General features: G+C 42.1%; 1 protein-coding gene across 2 annotated transcripts in view; it reads left to right on the top strand.

The window, feature by feature from the left end:
* ATM (ATM serine/threonine kinase) overlaps positions 1-24031 on the top strand; it is a 213738-nt gene that overhangs the window by 136562 nt on the left and 53145 nt on the right. For both annotated transcript variants that reach the window (XM_040340578.1, XM_040340577.1), the window contains exons 42-51: positions 1947-2049; positions 2544-2692; positions 2788-2892; positions 4294-4413; positions 7296-7524; positions 10440-10607; positions 10704-10823; positions 15238-15455; positions 17396-17603; positions 20005-20118. In XM_040340578.1, coding sequence (XP_040196512.1) covers positions 1947-2049; positions 2544-2692; positions 2788-2892; positions 4294-4413; positions 7296-7524; positions 10440-10607; positions 10704-10823; positions 15238-15455; positions 17396-17603; positions 20005-20118 — 1534 coding nt within the window. The remainder of the gene's footprint in view (positions 1-1946; positions 2050-2543; positions 2693-2787; positions 2893-4293; positions 4414-7295; positions 7525-10439; positions 10608-10703; positions 10824-15237; positions 15456-17395; positions 17604-20004; positions 20119-24031) is intronic.

Below are 24031 nucleotides of genomic sequence, written 5' to 3'. Positions count from 1 at the left end.
AAATCCAAGTATACCAAGTCCACAGCTGCCCCTCTGTCCAAGGTTTTACTTACCTCCTCATAAATAAAAACCAGGTTTGTTTCACAACTTTTGTCTTTCTTGAATCCATGCTGTCTGTTGCTTAAAATATTTTTTTCCAACAAGAACTTGTCTATGTGTTTTTTTTATTAAACTCTCCAGTATCTTCCCGACTATAGAAGTCAAACTTACCGGTCTATAGGTTCTTGGTAAAGACTTTGATCCCTTTTTAAATATGGGCACCACATTGGCCCTAAGCCAATCCAGTGGTACCATTCCAATCATTAACGAGTCCCTAAAAATTTGAAACAATGGCTTTGAAATGAGAGAGCTCAATTCTTTTAAGATCCGTGGGTGGATGCACATCTGGTCCAGGTGCTTGATCCACCTTTATTATTTTGTTTAGATATTTCTAGACCATATCAATTTTGAGGCATTGTGGATCATTTGGGGCTTTGTCACTACCACCCCCATTATGGATATGAGCTCCCCCATGCTCCTTTGTATACACAGAGCTGAAGAAAGTATTTAATAATTGTGCCTTCTCTTTGTCCCCAGTCATCCACTCTAGATGATTTTTTAAAGGTCCTACATGCTCAGACTTGACCTTTTTACAATTCATATATTTGAAGAATTTTTGGAAGTTTGACTTAATATTTTTTGCAATCTGCTGTTTGTTTTGAATTTTTTTATCCCCGATTTCCTTTCCTTATTACCTATAGCCATTTTAACTTTGGCCGTGAGCCACATAGGTTTTATTTTTAGCCTTTTAAACGTATTGCCCATTGGGAATATACTTTGCAGTGAGTTCCTATACAGTCTTTTTGAAGAATTCACATTACTGTTCGCAGTCCATTGATGCCAATATTCCCTCACAGTCTAAGCCTTGGGGAGCAGCCCTAATCCTTGGAAAATTTGCTCTCTTAAAGTTAAATGTATTTAACTTTGCCATATGTGTGTTTGTTGCTTACAGCTAACGTTAAATTAAATCATGTTATGGTCACTGCTACCCAGGTGTTCTTTTATATGAATATTGTAAAAAGCTCTGCATGGTTTGAGATCACTCGGTCCAGAAGAGCATCAATCCTAGTTGGGGCCTCAATAAATTGGACCATAAAAATGTCTTGTAATAGGTTTATACATTTTTGCCCTTTAACTGTCCCAGCAGTGCCATTACTCCAGTAAATTTCTGGGTAGTTAAAATCCCCCATTATTATCACTCTCCCAGCCTTTGCAGGTTGCAACCCTTTCCTTCTGTGCAAATAGCTGAGTCTTCACCTCCTCGTTAACATTGGGAGGTCTATCACAAACTCCAATGATATAACCTTTGTAGTATGCACACCCATGTACAGGTCCACCGATAATGCTTCACACTCTGCATCATCTTGGTCCTCTTTCACACTCACTTTGAGATCAATTCTCACATAGAGACAGACACCACCACCCCTCAACTTTACCCTGTCTTTCCGAAACAGAGCATAGCCAGGAATATTAATAGCCCAGTCACGAGAAGAATGAAGCCAAGATTCAGCAATACCAATAAGATCATAGTTCTTCTCGTGCACCAGAGCTTCCAATTCGCCTATACACTTATTGGGATTTGTTCCCATTGCAGAATTTCACCTCTATTGGTGTTCTGGTGACAACTCCAAATTTTGGATTTTACGCCGCATTCAGTCTCGGTGATCAGGTCACCAGGATAAATAAAGGAGACGGCTTTCCTTAGGTGGGACACAAACCTCAAAATAGCATGACAAGGTGGCTAACCGTTGAAAACAAAACAAAAAATTCACAATTGGGGTTTAGATGCACTCTGTATTCCTCACACTGACAAACCTATTACATTGTCTAATAATTGCGTTGCTACATATCTACTGTTACTAGTGAAAAATGTGCTTAAATGTACGTTTGTATTTATGTTGTATCAGAATTCGAACATATGAGCATGAAGCCATGTGGGGAAAAGCCCTTGTAACTTATGACCTGGAAACCAGTCTTCCCTCTGCTACTCGCCAGGCTGGAATCATGCAGGTATGTCTTTTGGCTTGATAATTTTGTATTTTTATTTTTTTTAATCACATTATCCAGGATAAAGTAAACAGGTGACAATAGCGAACAGTGTCAAGTTTGATAAGAATATGCAGATATGTGTTCTTTGGTGAATATATAAATACACCTTTTTATATGAGTATACAGCTGTGCTTAAACCGCAAAACTCTAGTTTTGTACACTTAATGATTTATGCTTGCGTAGCCGTATATGATATCCCATATTGAATCATATACATAGGTTTTAGGAGTGTGACTAAAAAAAATAATAATGGCTCGGGTATGCAGAAGGTGGGAATGGCACACCTCAAAGCGAAACACAAATAAAATATATTTATTCATATTTCATTAAATATATTTTTTTAAATGCAAGCAGAATTTGAGTTTGTATTCGACCATTGATGTTTATTGTACAGGTTAAAATAGGAAAAGCCAGCAGAAGGAGTCATTCACTGAAAACTGACAAATTTATTGTAGGCTTTGCAAAACTTTGGCTTGAATCACATGTTGTCCACCTACCTGCGAGGACTTGAGCATGAGAATGCGGATTGGTCTTCTGAGCTCCAGGAGATTCGTTTCCAGGCAGCCTGGAGGAACATGCAATGGGACCAGAGCTCATCCTACAAGTAAACCTTGACTTTCAGAATGACTTAAGATGACTTTGTATTTTCTTTTTCATCACTGTGTTTTATATGTTTATAATTTATTTTTATTATTTTAGAGGTGACGTGGCTGTGCCAGGCTATCATGGATCTCTCTACCATGCTATACAGTCTCTAAAGGACAATGAATTCTCCGCTTTTCATGACCATATTAAGTATGCCAGGCAAGTAGTAGTGCATCTTACATCCCATTGCTGGTAGCAATGAAATCATGCGGGGCTCTAGCTGGACTTCATGCTACCTTGGTTACACATGTGTAACACTGCCCTTCTATACGAGCGTCCCCTATTCCAAAAGTGGTACATGATGATTTAAAATGTATGCATAGCAAAACCCCCATTTTTTTTTTGGAGTAGTGTAGTGAAGCGTTAAAGCCCCTGCCAGACAATGTTTTGCTGTCTGTGTCCCAAAAGGGGGGGTTCTAGTCTTTCCCTAAAAAGACTGATTTCCATCTACATTACTAATTGAAGAGTTCCCCTCACTTCCTGTCCAAGAAAACTTTTTAAGCAAGAAAGAAATAAAAGGATATCTTGGAGAGCAGTAAAGACCAAAAGAGTTTCTAATCTTTCATCTTTATCTGAAATAAAAAAAAACAATTGTAAGCATATTACAAGAATGAACCATTAATATTACAGTAATTGAACAAGCATAATTGACATACTGTTATTATACTGTACATACCAACAACAAACAAAAAGAAGAAAAACCCACAAATGTTGACATTAATAAAAGTACAGTATCGAATATCGGCAAGTAAAGACATTGAAGTATTGAGGTAAGTAGATATCGGCAAAGCTAGCTTCTATTAGATCCAAACAATGCACTGTGGTGTAAAAAGCTTGATATTTTTTTGTATGAATGCCTAAATTCCTTTTAGTTTTTTAACATCTCTAGGGCTTCTGTAGACAGCAATTGCTTTATATCCAAACGTATTTTTTTTTCTATTAAAGCGGTAGTAAACTCCGCTATCTTACTTGTACCTACAGGTAAGCTTATAATAAAGCTTACATGAAGGTAGAATGAATATCTCCTAAACGTGCACAGTTTATGAGATATTTGTGTTTTGCTGCTGGTGATGTCACCTGCGCACTGCGATCTGAGGTCACCGTGAATACGATTTCAATCCAGAGCTCTGTGCCGCAATCGTGACTCCAATGCACATGCACAGGATTGACATCATTGCAGCATGGTCATTCAAACACCCGCAGCCCACGAACCAAAAAGGAAGACTGGGTGACGATGGAAGCCCTGTCAGCGGTGCCAGTGCACTACTGGAGGGCTTCTTTTTAGAGGCACATCTTTCATAATGTTCCAGTATGCATTCCTGTGCTTCTGTGTAAATAGAAAAGAAAGGAAGTAAGATTTTATGTACTTATGTAAAATCCCTTTTTTTTCTGCATTTGCACTATTGTCAGCAAAGGGGGTTTGAAGGATATACTCTTATATATTTATTTTGTGTTCATTTTAATGAATCATTTATTCTGCAGTAAGGGCATTTTTTAGAAAGACAGAAATTGTAACGCTTGCAAATTATTGTTTGTAATTTATGTATTCTCTTTCTGTAGAGTTAAGGAAGTGGAAGAGCTGTGCAAAGGCAGCTTGGAGTCTGTATACTCTCTGTATCCCACACTTTGTAGGCTCCAAGCTATTGGAGAGCTAGAGAACGCGGGGAAGATGTTCTCCAGGTATGTCTCGGGCCAGCTGCTTGTTTTAAGTTCAAACCACTTATTAATGTGATTTTTTAAAGCCCAAATCGGGACAAAAAATCGTTTTTCCTTGCAATAGGGCCTTTTTAGGTGCACCTGTACTTAGACTATTATGAACAAAAAACTGTTTACATATTCTTAAAAGCAGTGTCCACTTTCAAATGTGTGTGTTGTTTTAACTAGGTGTCATTTGTTTGCTTAACCTTGTAATGGTGGGCTTACATGTTGTGGCTGTAGTTTGTGGTGTCATAGCTGATCAACTCCCCTATATTCATGCATTCATTCACCTAGCTTGACCCATTCATTAAAGAGCTAGGCAACTGTTCCAGGTCACAGTGTCCCGTTCATGCCTTGCCATTTCCTCTATATCCTATCACACATTTTGGAGTGCTAATGTAATGAAACTGTAAATGCTCTGTTAATTGTTCTGCCTGTTTTGTGTCTGTCATATATCTAATTTCTAGCTCTCCCCTAAAGAAGCACTACACTGAGAGAGCCAGGAATTGTGGGAAATATCGTTTTTTTTTTTTTCAGAAGAATTGTCTATTCTTAGACTACAGACATACATTAACCTGTGCAGTGCTATGCCACATGCCTCATGTTTGGACACAAACTGAAATTTCGGACACCAGGATGCAAAGATTTATTCCACTATAGCAGGGATATGCAATTAGCGGACCTCCAGCTGTTCCAGAACTACAAATCCCATCATGCCTCTGCCTTTGGGTGTCATGTTTGTTGCTGTCAGTCTTGCTATGCCTCATGGGACTTGTAGTTCTGAAACAGCTGGAGGTCCGCCAATTGCTTATCCTTGCACTATAGGCTGTCCACAGAGGGCTAGAAATGACACCATGAAACTACATGATCAATGTATATCATATGCAGATAAACCCAAGGTGCAGGTAGGAAGGTTTATAATGCCTTTAACAAACAGCAAAGGAGCTTTAAAACAAGCCATCCCTGATATTTCTAGCTACATGAATTTTTGAAGTAATTCATCCTCGTAGATCCTTAACCACTTCCCGCCTGCCATATAACAGAATGACATGTACAAAGTGGTTAAGTTTCCTGACTGGACGTCATATGACGTCTGGCAGGATAAGCCGCGATCGCGCGTCCGTGGAGACAAGCAGTGCGGTGATCATTGGTGTGGTGTTGCAGTCTGACACACTGCATCGCCAATCTCGGTAAGGAGCCTCTGATGTAGGCTCTTTTTCATGATCAAATACCACCAAAAAAGCTCTATTTGTGGGAACAAAATTATAGAAATTTTGTTTGGGTACAGTGTTGCCTGACTGCGCAATTGTCATTCAAAGTGGTCTGGGCAGGAAGGGGGGAAAGTTCCCTGTATAGAAGTGGTTAAAGATCACACACAGGTTCTAAAGTCAGATTTTTTTTTTTTAACAGCTTTATAACAACTGCTGTGTTATACATTGGATTTTGCTCTCTATAGAAAGCAATACCAATTTTAAGCTGTACAAACTTTGCCTTTTATACGGTTTTCTAAAATGAATTAAAATTATTAAAATCTTAACGTGTGGGGACACTATAACTAAATACTGGCTGAAAATTTATGATGATGCAGTTAGATATTTTTGCATATATTTAAAGAATTACCACCAGATCCTCTGACGGTCAATAATAGCTGTGTGTGTGTCTATATGGGTTCATTTCATGGTTAGATACCATATTTTCATATTGTTTTGGGTATTGTTCAGTCTTTTGTAAAAACAGATTTGCAATCAGATTAAAACTTGAACTAGTGTGAATATGCAAAGACACGTTATTGGTTTTTCCCCTCCAAATAATGGGTACACCAAATCATTGCTTTTGGGTATTTCCAGTGAAGGGTAACGTTAATGCTACAGCATACAAAAACATTTTAGACAATTGTGCACTTTATCCTCCATGTGCACAAAGCCAGGTTCATGAATACATTGTTTTTGAAGTTTTGTGTACGGGAATTTGAGTGGCCTGCACAGAGCCCTGGCCTCAAACCAATTGAACACCTTTGGCTTGAATTGGAATGCCGACTGTTAGCCAGATCTTCCCATCCATCATCGGTAACTAACCTCACAAATGTTTTTTTGGCAAACTCCCACAAACACACTCCAAAATCTTGTGGAAAGTTTTTTCAGAAGGGTTGAGACTATTACTACTATCCTACCCACATTTAACAGCTGTATTTTAGTTTTGTCCATCTGATCACCCCCACATCTACTACCCTTTGTTCCACTTGACCCTCACTTCTAGACTGTAAGCTCTAACGAGCAGGGCCCTCTGATCCGTCCTGTATTGAATTGTATTGAAAACTGTACTGTCTTCCCTGATGTTGTAAAGTGCTGCGCAAACTGTTGGCACTATATAAATCCTGTATAATAATAATATTACAGACCCAAAGTGTGACAACGCAATATGGATGTCCATTGTTTTGCAATGTAATGTCCTACAAGCTTATACAGATTTGATGGTCAGGTGTTCACATACATTTGGTCATATAGTGGCTTGTACAAGCTTTGTCTGAGGCAAGATCACTCGGAAGTTCGGCACCCCTTCTCCTTTCTCTGCCACTGGGCCATTCAGAAAGAGCAGCCCTCTTTGCGCATGTGCAGTAGGGAGCTGGATGTAAAGCCGCAAGGCTTCACTGCCAGTTTCTCTTACAGGCAATGGCGGCGCAAGCACCCGAGAGCCGATGTAAACATTGGCTGGGGTGCCGACATCACTGGATTCCAGGACAGGTAAGTGTCCTAATATTAAAAGTCAGCAGCTACATAAGTCCTACCACATCGAAATATATCTAAACATGTATTTTTTTTGTAGTAATAATGTATTTATAATGTGTTTTCATTACTTAATTTCAGATCAGTTACTGAGCTTCAGTTAAATGACATGTACACAAAATGGGAGCAGCAGTCCCAGATCCTCAAAGACAGTGACTTTGGCTTCCAGGAGCCAGTCTTGACTCTGCGTTCTGTCATTCTGGAGACAATGCTGGAGAAGAATGGCCCTAATCAGAATGCCCTTAAGCCTATTTTTACAAGGCACTTGGTGCACTTATCTCAAACTGCTAGAACTGCCTCCAACACACAGGTACAGTATGTGTGCTGAAATCTCCCGGGAAAATAAAGGTCTCCTGCCTACATTTGCTAATATGATTGCATTGGCACTGCAGACAGACAGCTAAAATAGATGACATTTGTATTGGAACTGTTTTCTCTCTCTCTCCAAAAGATTTGTAGCAGTGCAGACTCTGTGCCTGCTGCTGGCTTGTTTATTTTCTGTGGTCAGTAATGAATTAAAACATACAGTGGATATTCATTTAGGGCTTTCTAATACCTTTAGGCACACCCCCCTTTTTTATTTCAGTTTACTGAGAAAGCAGAACCACTAACTAACATCAAACCCGATTTTTGAATAATGGCTCAATATACAGACATATTTAAAGCAGATCTATGGTCACATCCTGCGTTTTCATTTTTGAGCATCAGCATTGTAATGACGATACAGAAAAAATATATTTTGACAATCCAATATGAGCTACTTAGAAAAATCTCTTCATGTTGTAAGTGGTGCCGGTCTGCTGGCCATCTCTTTCTACAACTTTAATTCCCTGCATGCTCTGCAACTTCTCATCTGCTGTTTATTTTCATTTTCTAAGGACTACATAGCCCATAGTACCTTGCTGCCTGCAAGCTGTGATTTGTACTGACTGTAATTTAGAAGGCAGGCTCTGTGAATTCTTTGACACAGGGCATAGTGAATATGTGTCACAGAATTCCAGGAAAAGAGACGTTTGAGAGGGGATATGATAGCAATATACAAATGCCTCAATGGTGATCCTAGCGCAGGCAGGAAACTATTCAGTCTCGGGGAGTGTAAGAGAACCCTGGGTCACTCAATGAAATTGGAGGAGAAGCCCTTTAAACTTAAGCTGCATAGGGGTTTTTTTCACTGTCGGGGTGGCAAGGATGTGAAACTCCCTTCCACAATCGGTGGTGTCAGCAGGAAGTATTGATAGTTTAAAAAAACTCTTGAATGTTCATCTTGGTGAACACAATATACAGGGATATGGGGCATTATTTTTGACAAATGAGCACACACCCACAAAGGTTGAACTGGATGGACTAATGTCTTTATTCAACCTTACCTACTATGTTATATGCAGATAAATTAATAAATAAAGCTAATGTTTCCATAGGTCAAAGACTTTGACTGGAAAATGCTATTCTGAAGAGTGGTATATACAGCAAGCATTTACATGGCTTTCAGCAAGCTTCAGACATGTTTGTGACAGTTTTTAGGGACACTGTAGGGTTTAGAAGTGTGACGTTCGGAGGAACCAGTGAGAGTTGTGAGGGACCATGGAGATCGGCACTCCCAGAAGTGTCGTTTTCTCAGCAAAGTTCAGAGGACCGGTTCTCTGCAACAGAGCAGTGTTGAGTGGCATAGTTGGATTGAGAGGTTGGTATTATCAGGAAATTTTCCTGCAAATTTGCCCTTTTGCTAAAAGTGTCTTAGCATGAAGGGTGTGCTGGCTGTTACTTTTCACCAACTGCAAACAGACTTTTTCAGCAAGCATTGAATATTGCTTGCGGAAAGTCTTCTGAAACCTACGAACAACTTGTTTAAAGCAAACTTTGCTTTGCATTTTCAGGATTAAACTCATTGATTTTCAGGAAAGTGTTTACAAGCTAAAGCCTCTGGGAGGCGAGCCTTAAAGTGGAGGTTCCCCTAAAAATAAACTTTTAACATTGCATTTATGAGATTAATGACAATTAGAATCGGCTGTTTTTTTAAAAAAAAATACGTCCGTACATACCGTTGTTCTCACCGCCGCTTCCGGGTATGATGGTCGGGGCTGGGCGTTCCTAATAGATTGACAGGCATCCGACCGACGCATACAGCGCGTCACGAGATGCCGAAAGAAGCCGAACGTCGGTGCGGCTCTATACGGCGCCTGCGCACCGACGTTCGGCTTCTTTCGCCATCTCGTGACGCGATGTATGCGTCGGTCGGATGCCTGTCAATCTATTAGGAATGCCCAGCCCCGACCATCATACCCGGAAGCGGCGGTGAGAACACATATAGGAAACTGTATGTACGGACGTATTTTTTTAAAAAAAACAGCCGATTCTAATTGTCATTAATCTCATAAATGCAATGTTAAAAGTTTATTTTTAGGGGAATCTCCACTTTAAGTCTAGTACACATGGGCCGAATGTCAGGTAGCATTGGCCGGTTCAATAAAAAACGATCCGCACTCTCAGCCAATGGCCACCCCCCTGTCAGAACACAATAGAACAGCAGGGGAGATCACTGTACTAGTGTTGGATTGTTAGTACAGCGGCTACAATCCGAGGTGTCAGGTTTTTTTTTCATTCGACCTGCTAGGTTAAACAAAAACAAAAAAACTAGTGGTGTGTTCTAGGCTTTAGGGCAGCCATAGATGGTTGCAGGAAAGAAAATCACTTGATTCCCCCATCAACTCAGTCAGTGTTGATAGGGAATGCTCTACCGGGATGGGGGCTCTGGGAGCTGTCCCTGCCAGGAGAGAACAGTGATTATTGCTAGTGACTATAGCAGCTGGCAATAATTGCATGCAGAAATCCGACATGTTTGTAGCCAGGTCGATACATCAGGCTGCCCATACATAGTTCGAATCTCAGTCGATTCCTACTGAACCGGCCGAGATTCGAACCGTCTGTGGAGAGCTTTATGGTAAACCTTTGCCTTAAATTAAGATTTTATTTTAAACCAATCATTGACATCTGATTAATTGCAGATTTCTAAATGTCAGTATATGACAGCATCACCTGCTCTCTTTGTGTTGAATTTTAACTTATTTTTCATCAGATATTTTAGAGCTTAAAATCCAAACCCATTTAGAAAACCTGCACATAAAATAACAATTGACTTACCTTCTTTGCTTTTGTCAAGCATGCGTTTCTCCTGTTTTTCCTGTCAAGATCTGAGGCTTATAATGCGTGCTGATTGTTATTTCTCAGCTCCCAGAAAAGGCAATGTTCAAGGTTAAGCAACATAACTCGGCACATTTCATAGTGTCTGAATGGCAACTAGAAGAAGCACAAGTGTTTTGGGCTAAAAGGGAGCACAGTCTTGCCCTAGGGATTCTCAGTCAAATGGTGGACAAGCTGGTATTATACAGTTTAGAGGTAAGTTGTTTTATGTCATCAGCCCTGTTGATATCTCAATAGAAGTGGTATTTTGAATAGGGCTTCATAAAGCTGACTTATGCTTTTTATTTCAAGGTTGAGAATGACCCAAATCTTCAGCTGATTTATGTAGAGTGCCTGAGGTTGAGTGGAAACTGGCTCTCAGAAACATGTCTGGCAAGTCCTACAGTCATTATGCAGAACTACCTGGAAAAGGTAAAAAGTAGCTGGATTTCATGTAATAATCAGTATAACAGTCATCAGTAACCTGAGTTTTGGTCCTGACTGTACACTATCTACTTTCCATCTATGGACGGCTCCTGGTAGGGTTTTTTTTCTTGTGAAGTTTGTAAAGGTTTACTAAATCTGAACAGTTCCTCATGGTAGATGACTTAACATGATATAACAAAAACACACATCTTTATAGTCAAATCATGGCCAGTCATAATTACCATAAGGCATTCAGCTAATGCCTTGAACAGCAAAATAAAAGGCAACGGCACAAAACAACTTTATATACAGTGCTGTGACAAAGTAATTGCCCCGTCCAATATGGCTGAATTAATACAATTCTGCAAAGAATAGTGGGCCAAAATTCCTTCATAGCGATGCAAAATACTAATTTCCAAGTATCGCAAGCGCTAAAATTTCAGTTGATGCCGCCAAGGTTAACACAATCAGTTATTGGGATCATTGTTCCATATGCTCCTTGCTGAAAAGCCAGTTATAGGCGGGGGCAGTGGCCATTTGTTTGTACTGTTAATATATTGGTTAAGGAACGCACTGGACACGTTTGCTGCCATGGTGCTATGTGCTGCGTGTCCAGTGCACCCTTGTACCTTTTAAGGAAGGGATGAGCTCCATCCAGGCTCACCAGCCTTCTGCCTGTCCATTTATAGTGCATGTGCTTTTACTGTGGAGGAAAGAAGCCGGACATTCGGCCAGCTCTATCGAAATAGAATGCTGGAAAACCAGCAGCCGACTGGCTGCTGATGAGCACTCTCAACTGAATGGGGGAGATTGATGTACTAAGATCGGATTGTTAGTACAGCTGCTCTACCCTGGGTTGAATGGAAAAAATAGCTGATCGTGTGTACCAGACTTCCGAGTCACACGTTTCTATAGCTCAGGAAACAGACCTCTCCAAAATTATCTATATGCTTAAGGCAGGAGATGCAATCTAGCAGGGGCTAATCTGTGTCAGACATTGCTAATAACTACACAGACAACAGGATTTACATGATTGCCATTTCTGACCCAGTGTTTCAGTTCAGAAAGTAGATGTTGAACCTGAAGTGTGCATGAACCAAGATGGCTCTATCATTTTGGAGAGAAAAAGCAGAGGAAGATATTTTAGAGGTGCTCTGATCTTTGTGAGAGATGATAACTATCAGGAAGTGTTACACGTACATATTATTTGGCATGCTTGCCAAAGGCCCGGATTCACAGACAGCAGTGCACATTTATGCCGCCGTAGCGTATCTCCTGTACGCTACGCCGACGCAGCGCAGAGAGGCAAGCACTTAATTCACAAAGCCAGTGCTCCCAAAACTGCGCTGGGTTTCCTAGGCGTAAGTGGAAGTGGGTGTGAGCCATGCAAATGAGGCGTGCCCCCATGCAAATGATGGGCCGAACGCCAGACAGATACGTATAACGAACGGCGCATGAGCCGTCCCGTGGACGCATCTCAGTGCGCATGCTCAGAATCACTTCGGAACTACTCCCTAAGATACGTCGCATCACTGCCTATGGCGTGAACGTAACCTACGCTCAGCCATATTCACGTCCAACGTAAAATACGCTGGCTTGTGTTCCCTGGTGCAGCCCTTTGCATGGATGCTGCTGAGTTACACCTCCTCTTATGGGGCATAACTTTGCGGCGTACGTATAACTTACGCGCACTTGCGTCGAGCGCACGTACATTCGTGATTCGCCGTATCTCCCTCATTTGCATATTTGAGTGGAAAATCAATGGGCGCGCCAAATGCGTCCAGCGTAAATATGCGCCCACTCTATGCCGGCGTAGGAAAGTTATGTCGGTGGGATGAAGCCTGTTTTTAGGCGTATCCTAGTATGTGGGTCCGGCGCACAGATACGACGGCGCATATTTGCACTTACGCGGCGTATCTGGAGATACGTCGGCGCAAGTGCTTTGTGAATCCGGGCCAATGAATATAAAAAGTCTACATAACCCTAATGTTGGGTTTCTGTGATGTAAAAAAAATGAGACAAAGATAAATCATTTCAGAACTTTTTTCACCTTTTACTGTGACCTATAAACTGTACTCAATTGAAAAACAAACTGAAATCTTTAAGGGGGAGAGGGAATAATGTGCACACCCTCTTAAAGCTGGGGATGTAGCTGTGTTCAGAATTGAGCAATAACATTCAAACTCATGTTAAATAGACCCCAAATAAAGTTCAGTTGTTCTAGTAGGTCTTTCCTGACTTTCTCATCCTACAGCAAGTCGTCCACAGAGAGCTTCCAAAGCATCCAGAGGGATCTCATTGTTAACAGGTGTCAGGCGAAGCATACAAAAGAATTTCCAAGGCATTAGATATACCATGGAACACAGTGAAGACCGTCATCATCAAGTGGAGAAAATATGGCACAATAGTGACATTACCAAGAACTGGACGTCCCTCCAAAATTGATGAAAAGACAATTCGAAAACTGGTCAGGCAGGCTGCCAAGAGGCCTACAGCAACATTAAAGGAGCTGCAGGAATAGCTGGCAACAAGTACTGGCTGTGTGGTACATGTGACAACAATCTCCTTTATTCTTCATATGTCTGGGCTATGGGATAAAGTGGCAAGCCTTTTCTTATGAAGAAAAACATCCAAGCCTGACTAAATTTAGCAAACACACATCTAAAGTCTCCCCAAAAATGTGCTAGGGTGTGATAAAACCAAGGTTGAACTTTTTGGCCATAATTCCAAAAGATATGTTTGGCATAAAAACAACACTGCACAAAACCAAAAGAACACCATACCCACAGTGAACCATGGTGGTGGCAGCATCATGCTTTGGGGCAGTTTTTCTTCAGCTGGAACAGGGGCCTTAGTCAAGATAGCAGGAATTATAGACCATTCCAAATACCAGTCAATATTGGCAATAAACGTTCAGGCTTCTGCTAGAAAGCCGAACATGTAGAGGAACTTCATCTTTCAGCATGACAACAACCCAAAGCATACATCCAAGGAATGGCTTCACCAGAAGAAGATTAATGTTTTGGAATGGTCCAGACCTGAATCCAATTGAAAATATGTGGGGTGATCTGAAGAGGGTTGTGCACAGAGGATGCCCATGCAATCAGACAAATTTGGAGTGTTTTTGCAAAAAAGAGTGGGCAAATATTGCCAAGTCAAGATGTGCCATGCTGACAGACTCATACCCAAAAAGACTGAGTGCTGTAATGTCCAGCAGGACAACAGCCGCCGCGCGCCTGTTGGGGCGAGCATCGCGGCGATTGGTGGTGTGGTGTGTCAGTCTGACACAACGCTACACCGATCTTGGTAAAGAGCCTCCGGCAGAGGCTCTTCACCATGTGATCAGGTGTGTCCAATCGCGGCTGATCACGATGTAAACAGGAAAATTTGTTGATTGGCTTTTCCTCACTCGCGTCTGACAGACGCGAGGAGAGCCGATCGGCGGCTCTCCTGACAGTGGGGGTCTGCGCTGATTGTTTATCAGCGCAGCCCCCTCCCTCGAATGCCCACACTGGACCACCAGGGAAGCCGCCAGGACCACCAGGGAAGAACCTAACATGGGTGGCCAGGTAAGTCCCCCATGGCCATCCACATGTGCAAATGTATGCCTAACATATGCCAATCGGTGCCCACAAATAAGCACCTATCAGTGCCCATAATCGGTGCCACCTCATATCGCCTGTCAGTGCAGCCATATCAGTGCCCGTCATTGAAGAAGTAAAGGTACTTATTAAGAAAAAAATTAACAGAAATTAAGAAATTTTTTTTTTTTTTTTCAAAATTTTCGGTCTTTTTTTTTTATATGTTGCGCAAAAAAATAAAAATTGCAGAGATGATCAAATACCACCAAAAGAAAGCTCTATTTGCGGGAACAAAATTATATAAAATTTGTTTGGGTACAGTGTAGCATGACCCCGCAATTGTCATTCAATTGCGACATCGCTGAAAGCTGAAAATTGGCTTGGGCAGGAAGGTGTGTAAGTGCCTGGTATTGAAGTGGTTAAGGGTGTGCACACTTATGCAATTGTATAAAAAAAAATAAAAAATTCCTCCACCTAAAAGATCATTGTTCAACACAGTTGTACAGTTTATAGGTCACATTAAAGGTGGAAAAGGTTCTGAAATGATTTATCGTTGTCTCAATTTTTTTACATCACAGAAACCTGACATTTTAACAGGGGTGTGTAGACTTTTTCTATCCACTGTATCCGATGCTAGGTATTTCATTAAACTCTCATTTGGATTGGTGGCAGAAGCTCAAGATTTAACACTAGACTTAGATCAGGAATGCAGTCAATTGAAGTTATGAATTTCATCAGGCATGCTTGGCGTGGTCAAAAAAGCTTGCACAAATATTTTATTTCTGAAATGAGGTCACATTAGATAAAAAGCAGATCTAGTTTGTTTTTCCATGTTCCAGGCTGTGGAAGTGGCAGAGGACTTCAGCAGTGGTAGCAGTGATGAGCTGCAGGAGGTACGGATGAAGGCATTCCTCTCACTAGCTCGTTTTTCAGATGCCCAATATCAAAGAATTGATAATTATATGAAGTCATCAGAGTTTGAAAACAAGCAGACATTACTTGCAAAGGCCAAACAAGAGGTAGAACTAATGCGACAGCACAAGGTTCAGACTAACAGGTGAGTGTTTACTTCTGTCTGACTTATATGGCTCTTTATTTAAAAAATTAAATGTTTTATTTTTGACAGGCGTTTCACATTCTGAAAGCAGATGTGACAATCACGTTATACATGTTTTTTGTTCCAAGTTTTAATACTCGTATTTTATATACATGCTTGTAGAAGCTCTGTCTTTAACCACTTAACTCCCGGACCATATTGCTGGTCAAAGACCAGAGCACTTTTTGCGATTCGGGACTGCGTCGCTTTAACTAACTGCGTCGTGCGATGTGGCTCCCAAACAAAATTGGCTTCCTTTTTTTCACACAAATAGAGCTTTCTTTTGGTTGTATTTGATCACCTCTGCGTTTTTTAGTTTCTGCGCTATAAACAAAAATAGAGCGTCAATTTAAAAAAAAATATATTTTTTACTTTTTGCTATAATAAATATCCCCCAAAAATATATATAAACATTTTTTTTCCTCAGTTTAGGCCGATACGTGTTCTTCTACATATTTTTCGTAAAAAAAAATTGCAATAAACGTTTATTGATTGGTTTGCGCAAAAGTTATAGCGTTTACAACATAGGGGATAGTTTTATGGCATTTTTATTAATATTTTTTTTTACTAGTAATGGCGGCGATCAGCGTTTTTTTTTTTTTTCGGTACTGCGACATTATGGCGGACACTTTTGACACATTTTTGGGACCATTGGCATTTTTATAGCGATCAGTGCTCTAAAAATGCATTGGATTACTATAAAAGGGAAGGGGTTAACACTAGGGGGCGGGGAAGGGGTTAAGTATGTTCCCTGGGTGTGTTCTAACTGTAGGGGGGGTGACCTTACTAGGGGAAATGACTGATCGCTGTTCATACATTGCTGTTCAGGCATTTCTCCCCTGACAGGACCGGGAGCTGTGTGTTTACACACACAGCTCCCGGTCCTCGCTCTGTAACGAGCAATCGCGGGTGCCCGGCGGCGATCAACTGCTGTCTCGCGTTGCCGGGGCACGTTCATGTAGGAAAGTGGAGGATATTTCAATGATGGGCAGTGCTGGGGGTGGAAATATTATTGATGGCCAAACAAATCTGCTAAAGAAATCTTTATCTAATATAGAAAAATCCGCCATTCAATTCACTAAACACGCCCGCAAGCGTTCAAAATGAATAGCAGATAAAGATTTTCTTTTGCAGAGTTCTTTGGTCATCGATAGAAATTACGCCCACAGCACTGCCCATCATTGAAAAATTTGACCCCTTCAAGTAAATATCCGCCCCTCACCTACATGAACGTGCCAAGGCCACGCAAGACAACAGATGATCATAAACTCAACTGTTCTGCGGCTCTGTGCGGTTCCATCCGGGCACTATTCCATAGCTGGGCACTTTTCGACAGAACACTGCGTTTGCTTTTCTATCATTAGGCCTATTGAGTATCTAGCCGTGTATGGCTAGCCTATCTCTGCTGATCAGTTGCTGAGATTACAAGTTATTAGACAATTTGTCTACAAACGGTTATGGAACGCTCTACCAACAGACATTCGGATGGAGGAAAACCATCGGGCCTTCAGAAAAAAAACTTAAGACCCATCTATTCTGAAGCATGGCTGAACAACGACATTGGCTACAGCGCCTTGAGGCGATTTTGTTCGCATTTGTACCGCTATACAAGTTACTCACAACCCCTTGAGTTTATGGACCCTTTCATGAAATTTCTAATTGTTCATCAACCCCCAAACATTCATTATATGAAAATAATTTAATAAATACCACTAGTGCTACTACCCCAAATAAGACTGGGAATTAACAAGTGGGGGGGAAAGCGTTTTGCACGCGCTTCGCTGGGTCGTTGTTTTTCTTTTAATGATTCCCAAGCTTATTTAATAATGCTCAATTTGCTTAGCAAAGTACAAAGTGATAATTTTGCTGCTCGTGTGTAAAAATGTGATTTGCCTGGCCAGGTATACTGTGAAGGTGCAACGAGAGCTGGAGTTGGATGAATCTGAAATTGCAGCTTTGAAAGAAGATCGGATGCGTTTTCTGCGTACAGCTATAAAGAACTATATTAGCTGTCTGGTGTCCGGAGAGGAACACAACATGTGGATCTTCCGCCTTTGCTCTCTCTGGCTGGAGAATTCCCGGGTGCCTGAAGTTAACAACATCATGAAGGTTCTTTTTTCATCTAGCATTCATAAATTCGATAATAATGCGCAGAGATTGCTTGTGTACATTCTTTCTTCTGCCATGTCTCCACCAGGTTCCATTTTTGATATATGTAGGTGAAACATTAGAGTTCCAAAAATAAAAGTAGGTTTGAATCTCAACCCCATTCCCATTTTCAGTCTGTATATTAACTTTTGGCTGTATGCACACGGCGAGAACGATAAAAAAAAACGTAATTTTTGCGAAACTCTTCCCATACAACTATATATTTTGCCGGTTATTACATTGAAAAGGCCTGAGACCGCTACGGGATGATGCCATCTAGTATATAATGTTAGAGCTGCTACTCTGTAGTATTCCCCGTTGCTTCTTCCCTAGCAGCTGCAAAAAATAAGTTAGCCAGGGAGGGGCAGAGTAGCTGGTCCAGCACAGGGAGTAAATAGACATTACGGGAAGGGAGGAGGGCTATATCATACAAGGAGGGTGAGGACTTTATTAGAACATTGAATCCTCTTGGATTGGTCAACCCTCACTTTTACTAACACCTCTACTAATGATCAGCAAGCAAACGGTATGGGTCCAAATTATGTTTCACCTTGTCAGCTCAGCTTTGTTAGTAAACAGTTCTCAGTGTCGCTTTGCATGTAAAAGAAAAACATTTAAAAGGAGAAAGTTTAGCGTTGTAAAGTCTTTTTTTTTTTTTCTCTAAAAATAACAAAAATATTATACTTACCTGCTCTGTGCAGTGGTTTTGCACAGAACAGCCCAGATCTTTCTCTTCTCTGGTCCCTCTTCGGCTCTCCGGGCCCCTCCCTCCTGTAAAGTGCCCCTACAGCAAGCAGCTTGCTATGGGGGCTACCGAGCCAGGTCACAACTCCCTGTGTTAATTCAGACACGGAACCCCCGGTTCGGACACCCCCCCCCCCCCCCCCCCCCGCCTCTCTCCTGTTCGGCTGACTTTGACAGCAATGGGAACCAATAGCGCCGCTGCTGTGTCTCAGTCAATAATCAGGGGGGAGAGTCCCGGACGGCTGAGAAACTTGTGGACATCGCTGGAGAGAAAAGGGGCTCGAGTAAGTATTAAGAGGTGCTGTGACGGCTGCTGCACACAGAACGCTTTTTATCCTAATGTACTAATGTATATAATGCAATAAGATAAAAAAAAATTCTGCCTTTACAACCACTTTAACCACTTGCTTACTGGGCACATAAACCCCCTTCGTGCCCAGGCGAAATTTCAGCTTCCGGCACTGCGTCGCTTTAACTGACATTTGCGCGGTCGTGTGACGTACTTTTTTCCCCACAAATAGAGCTTTATTTTGGTGGTATTTGATCACCTCTGCGGTTTTTATTTTTTGCGCTATAAACAAAAAAAGAGCGACAATTTAAAAAAAAATATATATATTTTTTACTTGTTGCTATAATAAATATCCCAAACTTTTTTTTTTCTCAGTTAAGGCCGATACGTATTTTTCGACGTATTTTTGTAAACAAAAATAAAAAATCGCAATAAGCGACTGGTTTGCGCAAAAGTTATAGCGCCTACAAAATGGGGAACAGAATTATGATTTTTTTTTTTATTATTTTTTTTTTTTTTACTAGTAATGGCGGCGATCTGCGATTTTTATTGAGACTGCGATATTGCGGCGGACGTGTCGGACACTTTTGACACAAATTTGGGACCATTCACATTCATACAGCGATCAGTGCTATAAAAATGCACTAATTACTGTATAAATGTGACTGGCAGGGAAGGGGTTAACACTAGGGGGTGAGAAAGGGGTTAAATGTGTATCCTGGGTGTGTTCTAACTGTGTGGAGGGAGGGGGGTGACTGGGGGAGGTGACCGATGCTGTGTCTCTATGTACAAGGGACACAGATCGGTCTCCTCTCCTCTGACAGCACGTGGAGCTCTGTGTTTACACACACAGATCCACGTCCTTGCTGTATTACCGACGATCGCGTGTACCCGGCGGACATTGCGGCCGCCAGGTACACGCATCGGCTCTTTGGCGATGCACCGGGACAGTGTTTACCCGCTGCGCGCCCCCCAGTGGCGCGCGCGGGTAATGCACATAAAAGGACGTCTAAAGACGTCCACCCGGCACTTGAGAGCCGCGCTGTGGACGTCTTTTGTCTATAGCGTGGATCTCAAGTGGTTAATAAAAAAAAAAAACTAAAATTACAGTTTTTAAAACTATAATCTTTTTTTTTTATTACTTTTTTTACCCTCTGCTCACTCTTGTAACCATGCCCCTACCTAATTATAGCATTAAAAAACATCTTGGGTACACCTCACAATATAGTTCACTGACTGTGTGCCATATATGTATATAAGTAATCTTACAAATGTAATGAACTGCTGCACAGATGTTAAGCTTATTATTTATGATCCTTTTCCATGTAGGTGGAGTCGGAAAAGATTCCTTCCCACAAGTTCCTCCCTCTAATGTACCAACTGGCTGCTCGCATGGGGACCAAGAACATGGGAAGACAGGAGTTTCATGAAGTGCTCAACAATGTAAATAGCCAGCCTTAATCAGTGATGCATCTATGATAAGCCATTGCTTCAAGTGATCTTGTATTTCCACCTTTTAGATTTTTACAAAGGGAGAAAAAAAGTGTTACCGTACTTTAACACTAATTTAGTGTTTTTATGCTATGATTATAGATGAAATAATATTTAACAGCTTCAGTGCTTTGTATGAAAATGTTAAAATCCGCAATCTGGTTGGTAGTTAAGTTGTAACATATCTGTGTAATGTTTCTTATACTTTATATACTGTAGGTGGGTATTTATAATGTATTAAAGTACACACACATAAAATACAGTAAAACCTTGGATTGCAAGCATAATTTGTTCCAGAAACATGCTTGTAATCCAAAGCAATCAAAACAAATTTCCCCATAAGAAATAATGGAAACTCAAATGATTCGTTCCACAACCATTTATTCATAAGTCCTTCAGTTTATAGTCCGTATAAAAAGATTATAGCAATGTGACCAGGTAGTGTAACCATTAAAATGTCCATCCACAAATGGAAGCCTCCACCAGGGTATAAAAGAGAAGAGAGGCACCTCTAAGTGTAGCAATAAGTTGCTAAATGTTGTACCTTCAATAAATGTAACCATATTGCTACACTTAGGGGCTCCTCTCTTCTATTTTATACTCAGTTGTGGCATGACGCTACTCTTATATCAAGACATCGCTTGTACAGCAAGGCAAAATGTATTAAAAAATTAAGCTTGTCTTGCAAAACAACGCTCTCAAACCAAGGTTTTACTGTATATGGTTTTATCCATTCCAGTAAGGCTTTTCAATCTTTTCAATCTTTACTCGTAGCAGATTCCACCAGTGTGGAATTCACTTATGGACTAACATTACTAAACTCATTTTCTTTATCGTTACATCACGGGACACAGAGCGGCATTCATTACTATATGGGTTATATGGAGTACCTTCAGGTGTAGACACTGGCAATCTTCAAACAGGAAATGCCCCTCCCTATATAACCCCCTCCCATAGGAGGAGTACCTCAGTTTTTACGCCAGTGTCTTAGGTGTTAGTCATGGTTTAGCTTGCCTCCGCATCCTTGGGATTAGGTGAGCTACCGGTTCTGTCCAAAAAAGCCTGCGCGCTAAAGTGGTCAGTAACCGGACCCCAAACCCTTGGGGTATAGCCCATAATGCTTTCTTTTTAAGAGAGCTGGACCCTGGGCCCAGAACTTAGAAAACCTTTGGGGCGCCTAATGTTTTCTGTTTGCCAGGGTGCTGTATGGGCCCAGGACAGTGGATCCTTCATGGAAGAAGAAGGTTCCCAGGGCCTGAAGGTCTAGACATCCCCACGGAGATGGGGGAAGATTGGACCTCTTGCTTGGCAAAGTCCTGCGGCATGGAGCAGGTAAGTAAGGGGAAAAACCTGCGGGGCTTGGCTCTTAGCAAGTTTTTTCTGGGAGGTCACAGGGGACATGCCTAAGGTTATGCATTGCATCTGGCAAACCAGTCACATATCATGAAGATAGGATGGCTCTATATGTTATATTTCCCCATAAAAAGTGACCTCCCTGGTAGTGTTGGAAAAGCTGTGAGTGGGGCCTTTTATGTACAAGTGTATGTGTGTGTCAGAGAGCTATGCTTACCTGCAAGCCTCCAGGCGATGCTCTATCCAGTCCTCTCCCTCATGCCTGCAAGGCAGGCAAAACGCTGACCTCCTCGTGTGTTCCAGGCCTGCGGCTGCAGGAACAGAGAGGCCCTTCCTCCCAACCCCCCCCCCCCCGTCGGGCGCGCGCGCGGTGCGCGTGCACGTGTTATAGACGCATTTGGCGCCGTTTTAGCTGGGGGGGAAGGGCGGGTCAGTGGTTTAAAGGAAGGGGCGGCCCTTCCTTAGATGCCACAGCTCATTCATTTCTCTGGCTTAAGGGAGGAAGGACTGGAGTGAAGCACGGGGCGCTGAGGACACACAGTGGCCAGAAAGAATACTACAGTCTTCAGAAGATTGTGGTTTAGCCTAGGAATAGGCTGGTTTTCTTTTCCATCTCATAGTCTTTTCTTTGGCAATACTACTCAGGGGGATAGAATGTTTTTTCTTGCCTAGATTGAAAAAAAAAAAAAAAAAAAAGAAGAAAAGTTTTCTTTGAAAAAAAAAAAAAAAAAAAAAAAAGTGTCATCTAGGGTAGAAGAAACATTTTTTATTCCCCAAACAGGTGTTTGGGCATTTAACTATTATAAGTCCCAGGTACCAATAAGTAGCAGGTGTACCTCGGTATTGTACCATGGCATCAAGATCAGAGGGTACAAAAGGTGGGGATTCCCCCGCAGAATCTGAGGTCTCGGATAGAGCTATGCCGCTGCTTTCCCCACAGGGAGCCTTTGGGCCATCGGGGTCTGGGGCTAGAGCTGACGCGAGTCAACCCAACCCTAAGGTGGTCACGGAGGAGGTGTTACTCGCCTCTTTAAATGAGATGCGGAGAAGCATGGGAGAAATGATAGCCGCAGCCATGCGGGGTAGTAAGCGGAATAGATCTCCGTCACCCGTGCGCGGACCCTCGGAAGAGGAGGTCCTTTCCTCTGGGGAATTGGACGACCTCTTGGACAGAGACCAAGTAGGTTCAGGGATCGAAGATCCGGATACAGAGGAGTCTGGGGCAGTCTCCCTGAGGGAGAGCTGGTGGATTCAGGGCTTGACGGACTTGGTCCATAAGGCATTCAACCTGCCTGTACCAGATCTCCAGGTATCGACGGTTTCAGCTTTGGGCTCACTGAGGGCGCCTCAAAGCAGTGCTGTGTTTCCGATCCATCCTCTATTGGAGGGAGTCTTGTTCCAAGAGTGGAACAAACCAGACAAGGTTTTCTTTCCACCTAAGAAATTTTCTGTCTTATATCCTATGGAAGAAAAGTTTTCCAAGAGATGGGCTTCTCCTGCAGTAGACGCAGCCATCTCATGTGTTAACAAATCGTTAACATGTCCTGTAGAAAACGTACAGGTTTTCAAAGATCCAGTTGATAGACGCTTGGAAGCCCTACTTAAGAACTCCTTCACTTCTGCAGGGGCAGTAGTACAGCCAGCCGTGGCTGCGATTGGAGTCGCTCAAGCTTTATCGGATCAATTTAAGCAAATGCTTGAACTTATTCCTGCCGAGCAGGCAGAAGAATTTTCGGATGTCCCTAAGGCCATATGTTTTACGGTAGACGCAATCAAGGATTCTATCCAACAAGCGTCACGTTTATCATTATCCCTTATCCATATGAGAAGACTCTTATGGTTAAAAAGCTGGGAGGCTGAGCCCCCATGCAAGAAGCTCCTGGCAGGGTTTCCCTTCCATGGAGGACGGCTCTTCGGAGAGGACTTAGATAAATACATTCAGACCATTTCAAGCGGCAAGAGTACTCTCTTGCCAACCAAGAAGAGGGTTCAGGGACCTGCGTTTAAACGACAGTCCTCCCCTGGGCAGAGGCCCTCTAATGCCAAGCAGTATCGACGGCCTCCTGCAAGAACAAACTTCGGCTTCAACAGCAGATCACAAGGACAGGCTGTTAGGGGCAAGAGGCAGTGGTTTCGCAAGCCAGCAAAACCAGCCCCCAAGTCTACCTCATGAAGGGGCGCCCCCACCCACGAAGGTGGGGGGAAGGCTGCGACTCTTTTCGGAGATTTGGGAAGCCAGCATTCCCGACGAGTGGGTACGGTCTTCCGTGGCCACAGGCTACAAGCTAGAATTCCTAAGGTTTCCTCCTCCTCATTTCCAGGAGTCGAGGATTCCAAACGATCTGGAGAAAGGAGCCGCATTAAGGTCGGCTCTAGATCATCTACTTTCCCAGGAAGTAATAGTAGAGGTACCAGTCCTGGAACAGGGGCTGGGTTTCTACTCCAACCTATTCATCATCCTAAAGCCCAATGGAGATGTCAGGCCAATTTTGGACCTAAAGATGGTAAATGC

Source organism: Rana temporaria, chromosome 2, assembly GCF_905171775.1.
Source record: "Rana temporaria chromosome 2, aRanTem1.1, whole genome shotgun sequence".
Lineage (NCBI taxonomy): Eukaryota > Metazoa > Chordata > Amphibia > Anura > Ranidae > Rana > Rana temporaria.
The sequence above is the reverse complement of the archived record's forward strand: the minus strand, read 5'-3'. Positions and strand labels throughout refer to the sequence as shown.